Below are 18402 nucleotides of genomic sequence, written 5' to 3'. Positions count from 1 at the left end.
GGATAAAATAGAGGTTTGAAGTTAGTGTAGTCCACGCAGAAGAAGTCGCAGGATAACCTATAGTTCTAAGTTTTGTAGGCATGTAGGTATGTATGTATATATTATGTAAGTTTTTTTTTTTAAATAGATATAGCGAGCAAACGAGCAGGCGGGTCACCTGATGTTAAGTGATTACCGCCGCCCATGAACATTTGCAGCACCAGAGGATCCGCCGATGCGTTGCCGGCCTTTTAGGAATTTGTTGGCCCGCCCCTTGAATAAGCCCATGTTATAATCTAGTGGGAACACCGCCGATGGGAGTTGGTTCCACAGTTTCTTTAATACATTTTTAACTTCTAAATGAACACAACAAGATTTGAATGTATGGGCTATCGTTAGAAACCTCACATCATCCCGAGTTTGAAAAAAATCAATATGGCGGGTGTGTGGCACCATTTTTAAATGTGAAAACTTTTTAGTTCCTTATTTGGCAGGACAGCCGTGTTTTTAGGGCTCCGTCCCAAAGGGTGCCAACATGGTGCCAACTGCCAACCACTGACTGACTGAATGATATGAATTTAAGCTTACCAGACCGATGAGGAAGTATTAACTTCTTATTAAGTAATTATACTTAGAATAAGTATAAAGCGTACAAAATTACTTTTCACGCGCCATTTTAACTTTATGTGTCAATTGTCATATCAAAATTACGATTTTAGTCCTCATTTACAGTGCGACAAGGCTATCTTGGCGTGTGGCGAAAATCGGAACTAACGTTGCCGTCAAGTGTCCCCTTTGTTCTTGTTTGAGTATTCCAAGCCTTTGTTCTCCAACAGCGCCCCCCTGTCAATGTCATTCAAGTGCCAAGAGAGTCTTGTCGCACTGTTAATGTCAGAAATGTTAGTGATGAGATATCTGTCAGCCCAAGTGTCCACACCGTTTGACACTAAGTGTCAATTATAATTCTCAGTACGTTCGGTGGGGCGCTTCGAATCGGCACAAAAACTTGTGTGGCACACCTTTTCCAGCGTACTTGCATGTATTTGTATATCATATGTCCATTACAGTGTATTACGTATAAGTCCCGCAAATTGCTATTGCGCTGGAACCATGTCTCATTAACATCGAAATGACGTCATTTTTCGCCGAAATAAAAATATACCTCCTATCAGCTCGAAACTTCAGTCTAGTGCTGACGTCACTAAAATGGCGGCCACGCGCATTAGAAATTTGCGGGACTTATATTCAACGATATTGAAGGTTGTATATAAATAGTGTAAATAAACAGAAATGCCAAAGCCATTGCAAGGCTGAATTTGATTGAATTGATAACTATTTATCTAAATAAAGTATTTATAACATACGACATATCGTATGTCGTAGCACGATGTATCGTAGGTAACTACACTTAGAAAGGCACTACTACAAATCACTAAACTGTTTTGTATTGGTGACAAAACTTTTAAGTAACAATTACAAAAGTTTTGATGTATTAATAACTATTATTAATTACTTACTTATTAAAAAAAGTACCTAGTATTTGTAAGAATCAGTTTTTAATTTCAACAATTCCATAGTTTCAAACCCCATCCTTGCACGATATTGTCGTACCTAGCACAAGCTTTACGCTTAGTTGAAGGCGAAAGGAGAATATTGGTCAAATGTCACATGATAAATATTCTTTTAAAAATCGGCCAAGTGCGAGTCAGGCTCGAACAATGAGGGTTCCGTACTACAGTCGTATTTTTTCGACATTTTTCACGATCATTCAAAAACTATGATGCATAAAAATAAATAAAAATCTGTTTTAGAATGTACAGGTGAAGACCTTTCATATGATACACCACTTGATATAGTCACTCACTTCGAAAGTTGAAAATACTAATTATTAGTTCATGACCACAATTTAATTTTTTTTGTGTGATCTAACCCTAAATTCGCGGTTTTCAGATTTTTCCCCAAATGTCAGCTATAAGATCTACCTACCTGCCAAATTTCATGATTCTAGGTCAACGGGAAGTACCCTGTAGGTTTCTTGACAGACATACGGACAGACAGACAGACAACAAAGTGATCCTATAAGGGTTCCGTTTTTCCTTTTGAGGTACGGAACCCTAAAAATTAATATAATAAAAATAAAATCAGTACCCTTATTATAAATGCGAAAGTGTGTTTGTTTGTTGGTTTGTCCTTCAGTCACGTCGCAGCGATGCAACGTATTGACGTGATTTTTTGCATGGGTATAGATAAAGACCTGGAGAGTGACATAGGCTACTTTTTATCCCGGAAAATAAAAGAGTTCCCACGGGAATTTTTAAAAACCTAAATCCACGCGGAGGAAGTCGCGGGCATCATCTAGTATAATATAGTTATGACTACACATCTTCTTGTCGGCATCTAAACACAAACCGATCGTGTCTCTGCGTTCGCGTTAAAGGGACTTCAAAAGATCGCATGATATAAAAGTCACAAGCTTAAACAATATTGGCATACTAACAATACCAATTTATAAAGAACTATTAACGCTTAAAGTAATAAAACATTTAATGGACCATTCTAGTATGGTTTAGAGGCTATACCAGGAGATATACACCTATACCACCTGCAGGCTAGGTGTAATAAATAGTTTTTCATTAATTATCATTGTATAAGTCCCGCAAATTGCTAATGCACGTGACCGCCATTTTAGTGACGTCAGCACTAGACTAGATTACAACACGAGGTTATTCAAGGGGCGGACCAACAAATTCCTGAAAGGCCGGCAACGCATCGGCGGTTCCTCTGGTGCTGCAAATGTTCATAGGCGGCGGTAATCACTTAACGTCAGGTGACCCGCCTGCTCGTTTGCTCGCTATGTCTATTAAACTGTGATTGGCCAATAGGGATTATGAGGGGGGTCAAATCAGCGACTTTTTATCAAACGTCAAAACGCTCGCTGTATGGGAGCTAAGTACGTCATACACCTTTGACGTAATTTTTTAGTTAAATCGATAATTTGAAATCAGTACCTACCCTTATTATAAATGTTGGTTTGTTAGTTTGTCCTTCAATCACGTAGCAACGATGCAACGAGTTGACGTGATTTTTTGCATGTGTATAGATAAAGACCTAGATAGTGACATAGGGTCGTAGATAGAGTAATAAAGGTAGATTGAAGTACTGTGTAACCGCGTATGAGATAGAGATAGCACGACGTAACGATGAATAACACGACAATTATTACCATTGTTTAGTAGTCAATATTTGTATTAACCGATCAAAAATATTTGTATTAAACGTTTTTTATGTGAAAACAAGTAAATAACTCAAGAAATACAATTACGCCACGAATTCTCAAAGTTTGTTTTGCAACTAAAGTTGCATTCCTTGTATGTATTCTTGAAAAAAACCAGTTACACGATAAGAGACAAAAAATAGGTTAGCTGCGTCTCTGTTTATCATATTAGTAACTTTATCAGTGCTCTCTTTTTAGTTTGAATGAGAAAACAAACGTTCCTTTATCTACCTTTTTTACTCTATCTACTCATAGGGTACTTTTTTTCCCAGAAAATCAAAGGGAATTTTGAAAAACCTAATTCCACGCGGACGAAGTCGCGGGCATCAGTTAGTGGTTAATAAACTTAAAACTAACAGCGGACGTGGATTTTACGAATTTTGGAAGACCCTCTATTTAGTAAAATTCCTAAGAAGTAAATTATGCTTGGAGTTTCTCTACGTGATCAAATCAGAAATGAGGAGATCCGTAGGAGAACTAGAGTAACCGACATAGCTCAACGGGTTGCGAAGCTGAAGTGGCAATGGTCAGGGCGCATAGTTCGTACAACCGATAGACGTTGGGGTCTCAAGGTGCTGGAATGGCGACCTCGCACCGGAAGACGCAGCGTTGGAAGACGCCCCACTAGGTGGACGGACGACATCAGACGAGTCGCAGGGAGCCGCTGGATGGTGGCGGCGCAAGACCGTGGCGTGTGAAAGTCCCTACAAGAGACCTATGTCCAGCAGTGGACGTCTTTTTTTTTAAATAGATATAGCGAGCACACGAGCAGGCTGGTCACCTGATGTTAAGTGATTACCGCCGCCCATGAACATTTGCAGCACCAGTGGAACTGCCGATGCGTTGCCGGCCTTTTAGGAATTTGTTGGTCCGCCCCTTGAATAACCCCATGTTATAATAAAGTGGGAACACCGCCGATGGGAGTTGGTTCCACAGTTTGCATGTGGGTGGAAAGAATGATCTGGCGCAGCGGACGGTCGAAGTGCACCAGACACCCAGATGGTGAGGGTGAAATTCCTTACGGTGGCGCGCGGTGCGGTTGTAGAAAAAAGAGGGTGGAACTCATTCCACCCGAAAGGTCAAAAAGCTCTTCAGAGCACTCCCCATTATACAGGCGATAGAACACGCATAGCGAGCTAACGTCTCTGCGGTCTCTAACGTCTATTGGTTGATGATGATGATGATGATGATGATGACGAAGAAGAAGTAATTTATTTTTGACATCATCATCCCAATTCACGGTCCGCTCCGCTTCACTCCGCCCAGCTTCGCGTCAGTGGAAACGCACCCTTAAGTCGGTTAAAGGCATAAGTTACACCTACGTCAAAGCTATAACGCGTGAGTAGGTCACACGGTGAGAAAATCAATACCCACGTTAATAGTAACGTAGAGCGTTTTCTCTTTGCGTAGTATTCCTCATCGCTGAGGGTGGTGACCCATGTTATCACAATAACTAATATAACTGGCTTTGACGGTAAAGGAAAACATCTTAAGGAAACCTGCATGCCTGAGAGATGAAAATGAAATATGAAAAAAAATCTTTATTTTTCATTTTACAATGATAACTTTATATATAGTACTAGCTTATGCTCGCGACTTCGTCCGCGTGGACTACACAAATTTCAAGCCCCTATTTCACCCTCTTAGGGGTTGAATTTTCAAAAATCCTTTCTTAGCGGATGTCTACGTCATCATAGCTATCTGCATGCCAAATTTCAGCCCGATCGGTCCAGTAGTTTGAGCTGTGCGTTGATAGATCATTCAGTCAGTCAGTCACCTTTTCGTTTTATATATTTAGAAGATATACATACAGAAAAAAACTAAAAAAAAACATATCACAAAAAAATTTATATTTGCAAAAAATATACGCCCTCGAAATGATCATTTATGGGCAATTTACAATGATTGCCTTAAAAGTAAAGAACGGTAACAACTGCTTTAGTTAGAAACTGTGTTATAGTTATGTTAACGCCCACCTCCATATTGAAAAAACCGGCCAAGTGCGAGTCAGGCTCGCGCAATGAGGGTTCCGTCCTACAGTCGTATTTTTTCGACGTTTTGCACGATAATTCAAAAACTATGACGCATAAAAATAAATAAAAATCTGTTTTAGAATGTACAGGTGAAGACCTTTCATATGATACCCCACTTGATATAGTCACTCACTTCCAAAGTTGAAAATACTAATTATTAGTTCATGACCACAATTTAATTTTTTTTGTGTGATCTAACCCTAAATTCACGGTTTTCAGATTTTTCCCCAAATGTCAGCTATAAGATCTACCTACCTGCCAAATTTCATGATTCTAGGTCAACGGGAAGTACCCTGTAGGTTTCTTGACAGACAGACAGACAGACAGACAACAAAGTGATCCTATAAGGGTTCCGTTTTTCCTTTTGAAGTACGGAACTCTAAAAATATAAAAAACTAGCTGATGCCCGCGACTTTGTACGCGTGGATTTAGGTTTAGCCTATGTCACTCTCCAGGTCTTTATCTATACCCATGCAAAAAATCACGTCAATCCGTTGCTCCGTTGCGACGTGATTGATAGACAAACAAACTAACAAACAAACACACTTTCGCATTCTTCATACCTACTTTGACGTAAGATTTTTACACCCGATTCTATTTATAATTCCCAAAGCCACCATGATCAAAACTTCATAGTCTCTGATCGTTCCTCCCTGTGTTAGTTAGGGACAATACGCAGATAAACTCTCAACGTTTATAAAATAACGAAGGTCTGGCACGCGCTGGCTCTCTCTCTAGAGGTTTAAAATATAAACAGATGAATTGTTTTCAGCTGACGATAGAGCAGGTAGGTTGAGCTAACAAGTTACTTCCTGCAGAATCGCGGTTCGTCTAGTTTTGTTATATATGTGTCTAACATATATACTGACTTCACACGGTGCGTGATCCGCTTTAACCACAGATATGTCCAGATTTGCAACTAGCGTGGCCCCCTCAGTCCCTCTCGCTCAAGCAGATTTTCTCACTTGTGAAATGTCATTCCTTCTACACTTCACGTTGTTTGCCAAATACTCACGTACAAATACATTTTGGCAAACAAGAAAAAGTGGCCACGGTGATAAGGACAAAACATAATCATTTTGTCACGTTCTAATAAGAGCTTAAATGCATTTAGCTATCTCGCTCTAACAGTAAGTGTCACAATAGGGCTACTTCTAATAGTCCTTGTACTGAGGCTTTAACATTAGGTTGTACGCCTGGTTGACGGCGAGGCGAAAGGCGATACGGTGACGTTCCCTTTACGAGGTACCGCCGAGTTTCTTGCTGGTTGGTAGGAACGGCATTCCGAACCAGTGGTAATTTAAACTAATCATTTGACGATTCAAAAGCACTTGTAAAAGTTTACTTGAATAAAAATACATTCTATTATATTCTATTAATTACTGATTGACACACTACACACACTTTCGAGAACTTTATGGAGAACTCTCAGGTATGCAGGTTTCCTCACGATGTTTTCCTTCACCGTTAAAACAAGCAAAAAGTTAGAGGTGCGTGCCCGGGATCGAACTCCCGACCTCCGATTAGAAGGCAGACGTCCTAACCACTAGGCTATCACAGCTTCTAAGCGTAGTAAAATATATAAAACTAGAAATCGTCTAGCTTACACTTTGACACTATGAGATAGCCAAGTCTAGAAATGGTCTGGATTCTAGATCCCAAGTCGTCAAGACGTCTTTATGGGCAGTGCTTTAGCGAAAAAGAAAATCATCGTCAGAGAAAATTCTTAAGCATTTTTAAAAATAAAGTCTATAATTCTGGTGTAGACAACCTCTAAACTAAACTAAATATATAGATCTAAATCTAGTGCTATCCTTTAGGAAGCGTTATGAAAGGGATAGACAATACGAAATATGCATGTAATTTTTTTAATTCACTTTTTACATTGTTATAACATAGTAAAAAACCGGCCAAGTGCGAGTCAGGCTCGCGCACCGAGGGTTCCGTAGTACAGTCGTATTATTCGACATTTTGAACGATAATTCAAAAACTATGACACATAAAAATAAATAAAAATGTTTTAGAATGCACAGGTGAAGACCTTTCATATGATACCCCACTTGATATAGTTATCTTACTTCAAAAATTGAAAATACTAATTATTAGTGCATGAAAACATTTTAATTTTTTTCTTGTGATGTAACCACAAATTCACGGTTTTCAAATTTTCCTATAATGCCTGCTATAAGACCTACATACCTGCCAAATTTCATGATTCTAAGTCAACGGGAAGTACCCTGTAGGTTTCTTGACCGACAGACAGATGGACAGACCGACAGACAACAAAGTGAAGTGAAAGTAAGGGTTCCGTTTTTCCTTTTGTGGTACGGAACCCTAAAAACAGTAAATCTCTTCTAATATTTTTTATTTCTAAATGCGAAAGTGTGTTTGTTTGTTTGTCCTTCCTTCACGCCCGAACTAAACAACCAATCGACTTGATTTTTGGCCTGGTCTGGTGGGAGGCTTCGGCCGTGGCTAGTTACTACCCTACCGGCAAAGCCGTGCCGCCAAGCGATTTAGTGTTCCGGTACGATGCCGTGTAGAAACCAAAGGGGCATAGGTTTTATAAAAACTGCCATACCTCTTCCAGGTTAGACCCGCTTCCATCTTAGACTGCATCATCACTTACTACCAGGTGAGATGAGATTGCAGTCAAGGGCTATCTTGCGCATGCGTACCGCGCAGCAACCACGTGGGGGGTTCAACGACATTGTAACAGTTTCGTCACGGGACAATATGGGGCGATGCCATAAAACTTGCACCATCGCCGCCCAAAACTCTGCTAACTCTATAAACGTTCACGTTTTACGTAACCTGTGACGTCTATCCGTTAATAATGATGGTGATGATGATGACGAAGCGTTTTTTAGAATAGAATAGAATAGAATATTATATATACAAATATATATATGTACAAATATGCATTAACTAACAGCTTTTATTTATATAACAGTTTTTTTTTTACCTATATTTTGTATAACGCGAACTCGCCATCCTCACATAAACTTCAACAGTTTCTAGAGGATGGCGAACTGTTTATTTTAAAATGTATTATTGAAATTTACGTGACCAATAAAAATAAAATAAAAAAAAAGAATATATTTTATTCAAGTAGACTTATTACAAGTGCTTTTGAACCGTTAACTAGTTTAATTTACCACTGGTTCGGAATGCTGGTCCTACCGAGAAGAACCAGCAAGAAACTCGGCGGTTGCTCTTTTCAAGTGATCAATTTACAATATTATTATACCATACTGTACAAGCAATTGCAGCCCCGTGCATTGCTGGAGCGAGTCAAATCCAAGCTTTCTTATCATTTACGTAGTCTTCCGCTGTATAAAATATGTTTTTTAAGAGCATACTTTTAATAGATTTTTTAAACTTGTGTAAAGGCAAGTCTAAAATTGTTTGTGGGATTTTATTATAAAATATTACACCCATTCCCACAAATGACTTTCCCACACTTTTTTCTACAGAGAAAAGAAAAATCTAGCCTAAAAAAACCGACCAAGTGCAAGTCACGCTCGCACTCCGAGGGTTCCGTTGTCGTATTTTTTCGACATTTTGCAGGATAATTCAAAAACTATTATGCCTAAAAATAAATAAAAATCTGTTTTATAATGTACAGGTAAAGTTCTTTCTTATGATACCCCACTTGATATAGTTATCTTACTTCAAATATTGAAAATACTAATTATTAGTTCATGACCACAATTTTTTTGTGCGATTTAACCACCAATTCACGGTTTTCAGATTTTTCCCCTGTCTGCTATATGACCTACCTACCTGCCAAATTTCATGATTCTAGGTCAACGAGAAGTACCGAAGACGACGTACGAGAAGACGAGTCCCATCGGGCGAGTCGACTCGCACTTGGCCGGTTTTTTTTTAAATTATTCTCTTTAATAATGTTTTTTTTTTTAAAGAATATTAGCCATATTAAATGACTAATATTCCCCTTTCCTCTCCAATTAAGCGTCAGGCTTGTGCTAGGAGTAGGTACGACAATAGTGCAACGGGCGGGATTTGAACCGTCGCGACCTTTCGGTTTTCAGTCCACTCCCATACCGGTTGACCTATTGAGGCTCAACCCCCCAATTCTAGCCCCATAAACTACCACTATACAAAAAATCACATCATTTTATTACTACAGTCCAAGACCCGCGGTCCAAGACGGTCAGCGTGGTGGACTATGACCAAACTCTTCTCAAGAGAGGAGACCCGTGCTCTGTAATGGCCCGGTGATGGGTTGGTCATGATGATGATGGTTTTGTTTCAGTCTTTAGTTTGTAGAGATAAGAAAAATCTAGCCCAGGTAGATACAATGTGTCTGGATCTAGGTCACACGACAATCACAGTGCGTAACAGGCGTCGCCTTGTAACGGTTACACGTAACCGTGAACAGTAACTATCTTAAATGATGTAGTTTCATCATTATTGGCTTATTTTCCATGGCTTGACGCTTATTACTTACCCACCCTAAAGTTCATCTGTGCATATCATTAGGGTTCCGTAGCCAAATGGCAAAAAACGGAACCCTTATAGATTCGACCATTGCTGTCAAACGTCCGGCTTGAGAGAGACAGCAATAGCCACAAAGCAAAATAAGAAGAAGAGAGACAGCAAATGAACTGTCGCATTGCTACTGCTATCGCGTTGCTGTCGCTACTGCAACGTTTTATGTAATCACCTCGCGGGTCTCCTCTCAGGGTGTTTGTGCACTAATTCGTAAAATTCGTTTGACGAATCCGTCAAATCACGAATCGAATGAGTGCACAAGCGTACGACCACTTCGAATCGTATTTTCACGAATCACGAAAACGAACCGAATACGAGTGAGAATAGGCCATAGTCTGCCTTGCTGGTTAAGTGCGGATTGACAGACACACGTGAAAATATTATGGAGAACTCTCAAGGATGCAGGTTTCCCTCGTCGAAGCATCACAGGCTATGATCGCTTCAATCGTGAAAGAAAAATCTAGCCTAAGTAGGTACAATATTGCGTCTAGATCTAGGTCATACGACAATCAGAGAGACAAAGAGTTTCATTGTTATTAGTTAGCTTATTTTCCATACTGTTTGATGCTTTATTGCCTTGAATTTATCTACCTACTTTCAAATAGATTTTTTAAAGCCATCAAGATTATGTCAGATCTACCTCTAAGGACCTAGTATATCACTTAAGGTATCTACTTAGTGCCTAGGTCAAGTTTGGTTCATCTATAGGTCATATGAAAAGACCAGTCCTGACTGACTGACTGATCTTGATTTTTTCTGATGAAAATTTGTATATTTTGGGATTTCGGGCAAAGACGTGGAATTTCCAAACCAATTCGCTCACTATAGTGACGACCTCCCTGGTGCAGTGGTAAGCGCTGTTGTCTTATTAGTGGGAGATCCCAAGTTCGAATAAAATTTTATAATTTTTTAAATTTCTGGTCTGGCCTGGTGGGAGGCTTCGGCCGTGGCTAGTTACTCTATCGGCAAAATGGTGCCGCCAAGCGATTTGGCGTTCCGTTACGATGCCGTGTAAGAAACCAAAGGGTTTTGGGTTTAATAAAAACTACCATACCCCTTCCAGGTTGGCCCGCTTCCATCTTAAACTGCATCATCACTTACCACCAGGTGATATAATAAAGGTTAATACCACTTACCACAAGGTGATACGGGTATTACAGCGTTTACTAGTACAGGGGTTGTCATGCGACTTCTGCAAATATTATTGCCAGCGGACACTCAGCTTTAAGCTTTATGGACACGCAGCTTAACAATTTAGATAGTTCAATGATAGTAACCGGAAAAACACATCAAATAGTTCCCCTAGTCAATTACCTAATTCCTATATCCGGTCTAGTAAATAGACTATAGTCTATACCTACCTACCCACGTTTCGTTGTGGTATACCTACAACAGTTATAACTACTAAGCTACTTGCATAATAGACTATAGTCTATGCCTACCTATACCTAAGTCCCGCAAATTCCTAATGCGCGTGGCCGCCATTTTAGTGACGTCAGCACTAGACTGAAGTTTCGAGCTGATGGTATATTTTTATTTCGGCTGACGTCAAAATTATGTCATTTCATGGTTGAATCATCATCGTCATCTCAACCCATCGCCGGTACACTACTGAGCACGGGTCACTAGTCGTTCACTAGTCGTCTAATTATTATTACTTGATTGATTAATGCAAAAATATTGTTCAAATAACACATGATCTAACACAACCTACCATGGATTTGATAACACTGAAATTCAAGCAGTCTAAGGCCGGCCATACACGGACTGCTCGAGCGGTTAGCCAGTTCAACATACACGGACCGCTTTTGCAGTCAGAGTCAACTTAACTGCTCGATGGCAGCTTCAAGCTTCAAGCAATTTCAATGCAGGCGGGAACCGTGCGCGACGTGGTATGAGGAGCGCGGGCGAAGGTAACTGCGCGAGAGCAGTCGACAGCTCGAGCAGTCAGTGTATGCCTGGCGACTGCTTGACCGCCCAACCGCCCGAAGCAGTTGCAACTGCTTGAGCGGTTCGTGTATGTACGTACGTAGAAGTCTGTAGTTCAACACGCAGTCGCAGCTTGAAGCAGTCCATCCTGACTGCTTCAAACTGTCCGTGTGTGGCTGGTCTTAAGGAAATGTATAGCTAACAAATCACACTGATTTGGAACTTCATCAATTTCTGGGCCTTGAAATGGTCGGTCTTGTCTTGTCATGCAATTCGCTAGGTATTATGACGTAGACATCAGCTACGAAAGGATTTTTGAAAGTTCAACCCCTAAGAGGTTTAAATAGGGGCTTAAAATTTGTGTAATCCACCCGGACGAAGTCTCGGGCACAAGCTAGTCATCGATAAAAAATGTCATCCACTCATCTCACAAGTCTCACAAGCTATTGTTATCATTTCTTATCACCACGCCTTAAAGCACAGGCTGTTGGGCGCCTGCGCGTTGCCGTGGTTACCGCAACATGGCCGCCGTTGCCATGGCACCGCACAAGTGGGTCAGGTCAGCCCTAGATGACCTGGATTCGGTCAACCGACTATTATTTAAGACTTATTTTTAGTTCCCAACAACCCCTTAACGGGATCGTGTCCTCTTTTCCTGTAACCCTGTATATTACTTAGTAAGGACAGGTCCATTGAACAAGCAAAATGGCACCGACTCATTGGTCCTAAAATGTTTATTTAGCACCAATGCAACCTCAGTGACGTCTGGATTTCAAACGGGTCGTTCATTAGTATCTAAGAGGTGGCGCTGATTTATTTGGTTCCAAAACCGTGAAAAATTTTGTTCGCTTGACCATTATCTTATCATTTATATCGATGCCTACTTACCTACCAAATTTCATGGTTCTATGGATTCTAGGTCAACTGGAAGTACCCTATCGGTTTTCTTGACAGACACGACGGACAGACGGACAGACAGACAAAAAAATGATCCTAAGGGTTCCTTTTTTCCGTTTGAGGTACGGAACCTTGATGGACAGACATACCACATAGTGATCGTATAAGCGCCCGAGCGAAGCCGGGGTGGGTTAACTAGTGAAATTAAACTTACCGTAATAAGTCACATTCGCTACTAAGTGATCACTCATCATGGTTGCGTAGTTATTATGTCACACATAAACACTCAACACATTTGGTACACATAACACTAAAAAAAACAGTTTTGATTTGGAGTGGAAAAACTTAGGTTTTTCAAAACATTTTGAGGTATTATCATAATCAACCCATCGCCGGCTCACTACAGAGCACAAGTCACCTCTCAGAGTCAGAAGGGTTTTGGCCATAGTCTATCACGCTGGCCATGTGCGGATTGGTAGACTTCACATATACCTTTGAGAACATTATGGAGAACTCTCAGGCATGCAGGTTTCCTCACGATGTTTTCCTTCACCGTTAAAGCAAGTGACATTTAATTAATTAAAACGCACATAACTCCGAAATGTTAGAGGTGCGTGCCCGGGATCGAATCCCCGACCTCCGATTAGAAGGCGGACGTCCTAACAACACACACACACACACTATTATGTAGATATTTGACATCAAAGTGGCCAGTACGACAAAATGCCAATTTCATATGTGAAGACCTAATATTAAAAAAAACGGCCAAGTGCGAGTCAGGCTCGCGCAAAGAGGGTTCCGTACTACAGTCGTATTTTTTCGACATTTTTCACGATAACTCAAAAACTATGATGAATAAAAAGAAATAAAAATCTGTTTTAGAATGTACAAGTAAAGACCTATCATAATATGATACCCCACTTGGTATAGTAGTCTTACTTTGAAAGTTGAAAATAGCAATATTTGTTCATGAACACAATTTAATTTTTCTTTGTGTGATGTAACCACAAATTCACGGATTTCAGATTTTCCCCCGAATGTCTGCTATAAGATCTACCTACCTGCCAAATTTCATGATTCTAGATCAACGGGAAGTACCCTGTAGGTTTCTTGACAGACAGACATACAACAAAGTGATCCTATAAGGGTTTCGTTTTCCTTTTGAGGTACGGAACCCAAAAAACTAAACGGACGAAATTGCGGGTAACATAACAGCTAGTGCTCAGTGGCCGTATGTGTACTCTACAAAGTACAAACAATAATGAAAAGTCGATCACGTACAATTTCTTCACACGGACGGACGGACGGACCTTGACACCGAATGCATAATAATTATGATTTTTGTTCTACTGCGAAATGTACCTGTGTACAGTACGCAGCAGAAAGTAATGTACATCGGCCTTTAGAATGACTCCTTCTAAAGGTCGATGTACATTACATTTCGGCCGTGTACTGTACTAGGATCCCGTTGCCACACTTCGGGTACGGAACCCTAAAAATGAATCTAGACAGTCTAAGGTTAAACCATTTAGGTATGTACACACTAGTGATGTAACGAATGTCATATTTTAGACATTCGCTGATGCGAACGCGAATATTCAGTTTTTGTTTAAACTAGCTTATGCTCGCGACTTCGTCCGCGTGGACTACACAAATTTCAAACCCCTATTTCAACGCCTTAGGGGTTGAATTTTTAAAAATCCTTTCTTAACGGATGCCTACGTCGTAATAGCTATCTGCATGTAAATTTAGTTTGAGTAGAGAATTGTAGTTTGAGCTGTGCGTTGATAGATCAGTCAGTCAGTCACCTTTTCCTTTTATATATTTAGATTTGGCGCCATTTGTCTATGGCTTGGTGGCCTTGGCGGAAGTCCCGTTACCAAATGATAAAGAGAAGACTTATAATGTGATTATGAAGTTAAGTTATTTTTTATTACATTTAAAAACATAATAAATTAATGGATTTTGTTTTATTAACCAACTATTACATCAATTTTTATTTAATATATTCGCTAAACATTCGCAGTAGGTAATTTCGCGAATGCGAATATGCAAAAATATGCGAATATATGCGAATGCGAATATTCGTTACATCACTAGTACACACAGTCACATGAACTTCATTGTGTTGGCGGATTGTGTTTTTGTGTATTTTTTGTGTTTTTTGCGTATCTTTTTCCGGCGACCTTACGTAGTTACCTCGATTACTATGTCAAGGCGTAGAGATTGTTTCATAATATCATTTATCGTTAGAACTAACAACAAGAAGATGTGATTTTTGACGACCCCTGTTATATGTAGTGCATTAGTGTGAATTAAAAACACCTTAAAAAGTCCCGAATTCAATGTACTGTAGTAATAAAATGTCGTGATTTTTTGTATATGGTATTTTATGGGGCTAGAATTCATTATTATAAAGAATATTTTTAAAAAATCATGATTTTATTTATTTTTACTTAAAATAATTAATTTTTCGTACCACTTGCTTAAAAAAGTGACATTCTATGCCACAAAAAGCGAACATAACTATAGTCATTTTTAATCTGTTTAAAACAGGGAAAGAAAATTGTACTGAATTTCAGTCATCCTCTAGGGGGAGAATGTGATTTAAATTTGGAATACTTACCGAAATTTATACTGAACTACATCTGTGTTTACACCATTGAGTTTGTATATAAAGCATTATACATCTTTTTGAAAAAGGAATACACATTTATTATGCAGTTATGATTATTATATAAAATTACGAAAACCGACGAGGCCGTATGAGCTTGATGCCTTTGCTTTTCCGACAAAAAAATATTGGTCTAGGAAGTTGCCGCGTTTTTGTTTTCTTCAAATACGTAAACGTTAAGTTTATTTTAATTTATTTTTATAAATAAGTTAATGTTCTAAAAATACGTTTACGAAACGGTACGAAAAGTAGAGTATTTTCCTCGGTGATAAAGCTGTCTTAGTCTTGGGTGAACTTAAATCCCTCGCTACACTCAGGACTCGTTTTAAATCCCTCGCTTCGCTCGTTGAAGTTTTTAACACCCTCGCTGCGCTCGGGAGTAAACTTCGTGTATTTCATTACGCTCGCGATTTAAATCGTCACCCGCGACAGAAGACACTGCTTTATCCCCTTGGTTAATAATCTACTAATTAATATCACGCTGCAAATGCAATTTTTTAACATAAGAAAATTTTTTCCCTCTATTTTTATGTTAAAAAATCGACAATAATTCTCGTTCATTATTCACCTTCCGAACAGCGTGACATTCATATCTTAATATATAAAAGGAAAAGGTGACTGACTGACTGACTGACTGATCTATCAACGCACAGCGAAAACTAATGGACGGATCGGGCTGAAATTGGGCAAGCAGATAGCTATAATGACGCAGGCATCCGCTAAGAAAGGATTTTTGAAAATTCAACTCCTAAGGGAGTGAAATAGGGGTTTGAAATTTGTGTAGTCCACGCGGACGAAGTCGCGGGCATAAGCTAGTATTAAAAAAAGTCATGTCTTTAATAATGAAAACCCCATAAACTACCGCTAAACAAGAAATCACATCATTTTATTACTACAGCCCAAGACCCTATTCCGATAGTCTCAAGCGGTGATAGCCTACTGCCTAGTAGTTAAGACATCGGGGAGGTCCGGGGTTCGATCCCGACCTCTAACTTTCAGAGTTACATATCATCATCATGATCAACCCATTGTTGGTCCATAACTGAGTATGGCATAGTCTACCACGCTTGCGAGTGCAGATTTGCAGACTTCACACACCTTTGAGAACATTAAAATAGAATCGAACTTCGGACCTTTGACATCTACTGCGCCAGTACAAGTCGTGCTAGACGAAACCGTACCTAGAGTTTAGTTAGCTATGTACGCGTCGAACTAAAATAGACGAAGTCTGAAACAAATGCATAACAATGGCTAGTTGATTACGTACCGACTCACTTGTAAAGTGTTCTACGTTTCTGAACGCAAAGATATAACGCATAAAAACAATAACATATCGATAAAAATATCGTAAAACTTAGCTGCATAACTTTTATTTGATCAATTTTAAACCTTTGCCAAAAACAAATTAAGAAAAAATGGTTGGCTGTGATTTAAAGTGTGGAAAAATATTTATTAGTGTGTACTGTGCATCGTAATACCTAATTATTTTGTTTTTATCTGTATTATTCTATAGGTTTTTATATTTTTTATTCATGAATAATAAATAAGACTTGTTAGTTAGCTAAAATAATAAATTAAAAAAAATACCAATATGAAAATTTAAAAAAAAATAAAGTCCTAATTTTTTCCACATCCAAATTCCAACACAAGTTCACTGCACTTTTGATTTCGGAACGAACGCACTATTTTTTTTTCTACAAAAATAGAACTGAGCGTCTATGGTGTCTAAATCTAATTTTGTTTTTTATTCCAAATTTAAATTTGACGCATGCGCTCTATCCGCGCGCGTTTTAGCACTGACAACTCTAGTTTCTGTTAGTAATAAATTGATGACAAACCAACCGAGTTCAGTAGCCCACCTTTTAGTATATAAGACTTTAAGTATTTAGGTTCTATTTAATTTGTCTAAGTTATACCTAAAGTACGATTCGGATAAATTAGGAAGGTGGTTATTAGTTTGAGAGTTAAACTAACTATGATTCTATTTAAATGGGATGTGTTATAGGAATCACGAGGTTTTAGTCTCTAGGTATTTTTAAACTTTTCACGTATGTTGCAAGCCAAGCTGAAAATGTCAAAGATGATGGGTTGTTTTGCTTTAGGTTTTGTTTGTTTTGTTCTTTTCGTATATTTCAGGGAACTAGGCGAAGCTGAGTAATAAATCTATTATGAAAGATTTTCCTGATTTATCAACTTGGCGAACTATAATGTTGCTGAAATTTACATCCATATGTAATATAGGAAATGTGTTTGTTTGTTGGTTTGTCCTTCAATCACGTCACAACGGTGCAACGGATTGACGTGATTTTTTGCATGGGTATAGATAAATACCTGGAGAGTGACATAGGCTACTTTTTATCCCAGAAAATCAAAGAGTTCCCGCGGGATTCGCGGGCATCAGCTAGTCAATATTATAAATGCAAAAGTGTAGTCTGTCTGTCTGCTAGCTTTTCACGGCCCATCCGTTAAAACGTTTTGACGACCATCCTGGCGCAGTGGTAAGCACTGTTGTGTTTGTATTGTTTTATATATTTTTTTTGTATTTTGTTGTTTTTTGGCTGATAAATAAAATAAAGGATATTAATTATATTAAGGTACGGAGATACAGCTCTGACAGATTGACAGAGAAGGCTTGGTACTTATTAGAGTCCCGATGGTACCCTTCTCGTAGGTACGGGATTCTAAAAAATTATTCCACGTGATTGAAATTGCGGACTATATATCTATTTGGTACAAACTATAAATATATTATGCTAACATAAGATAACTAGCATCCTGGAGACGGATGCTTTTCTCCCGAAAATCATAGAGTTCCCACGAGATTTAAGAAAAACCGACCAAGTGCGAGTCAGACTCGCGCACCGAGGGTTCCCGCACTACAGTCGTTTTTTTTTTCAACATTTTACGGATTTATTCCTTTGCTTGTGCTGTGAGACCAACCTACCTACCAAATTTCATGATTCTAGGCCAACGGGAAGTACCCTATAGGTTTTCTTGATAAACACGACGGACAGACAGACAGACAGACAACAAAGTGATCCTATAAGGGTTCCTTTTTCCTTTTAAGGTACGGAACTCTTAAAACTAAATCCACGAAG

General features: G+C 39.0%; 1 protein-coding gene across 7 annotated transcripts in view; it reads right to left on the bottom strand.

Moving 5' to 3' along the window:
• The window catches only part of LOC117995097 (translational regulator orb2-like), a 54941-nt gene that overhangs the window by 14623 nt on the left and 21916 nt on the right, over positions 1–18402 (bottom strand). The window contains exons 1-2 of one of the 7 annotated variants that reach the window (XM_069508418.1): positions 16892–17100; positions 12845–12940 (exon numbers count right to left, since the gene is read on the bottom strand). The exons of 4 other annotated variants lie outside the window; for them this stretch is intronic. In XM_069508418.1, the coding sequence (XP_069364519.1) occupies positions 12845–12884 (40 nt within the window). In that variant the 5' untranslated portion in view covers positions 12885–12940; positions 16892–17100. Of the gene's footprint in view, positions 1–12844; positions 13043–16571; positions 16591–16891; positions 17101–18402 lie in introns of those variants that run through there. 2 more of the 7 variants (XM_069508419.1, XM_034983098.2) reach the window with 2 other exon arrangements.

This window comes from Maniola hyperantus, chromosome 28 (assembly GCF_902806685.2).
Source record: "Maniola hyperantus chromosome 28, iAphHyp1.2, whole genome shotgun sequence".
Classification (NCBI taxonomy): Eukaryota; Metazoa; Arthropoda; class Insecta; order Lepidoptera; family Nymphalidae; genus Maniola; species Maniola hyperantus.
This window is presented reverse-complemented; position numbering and strand designations above follow the sequence as displayed.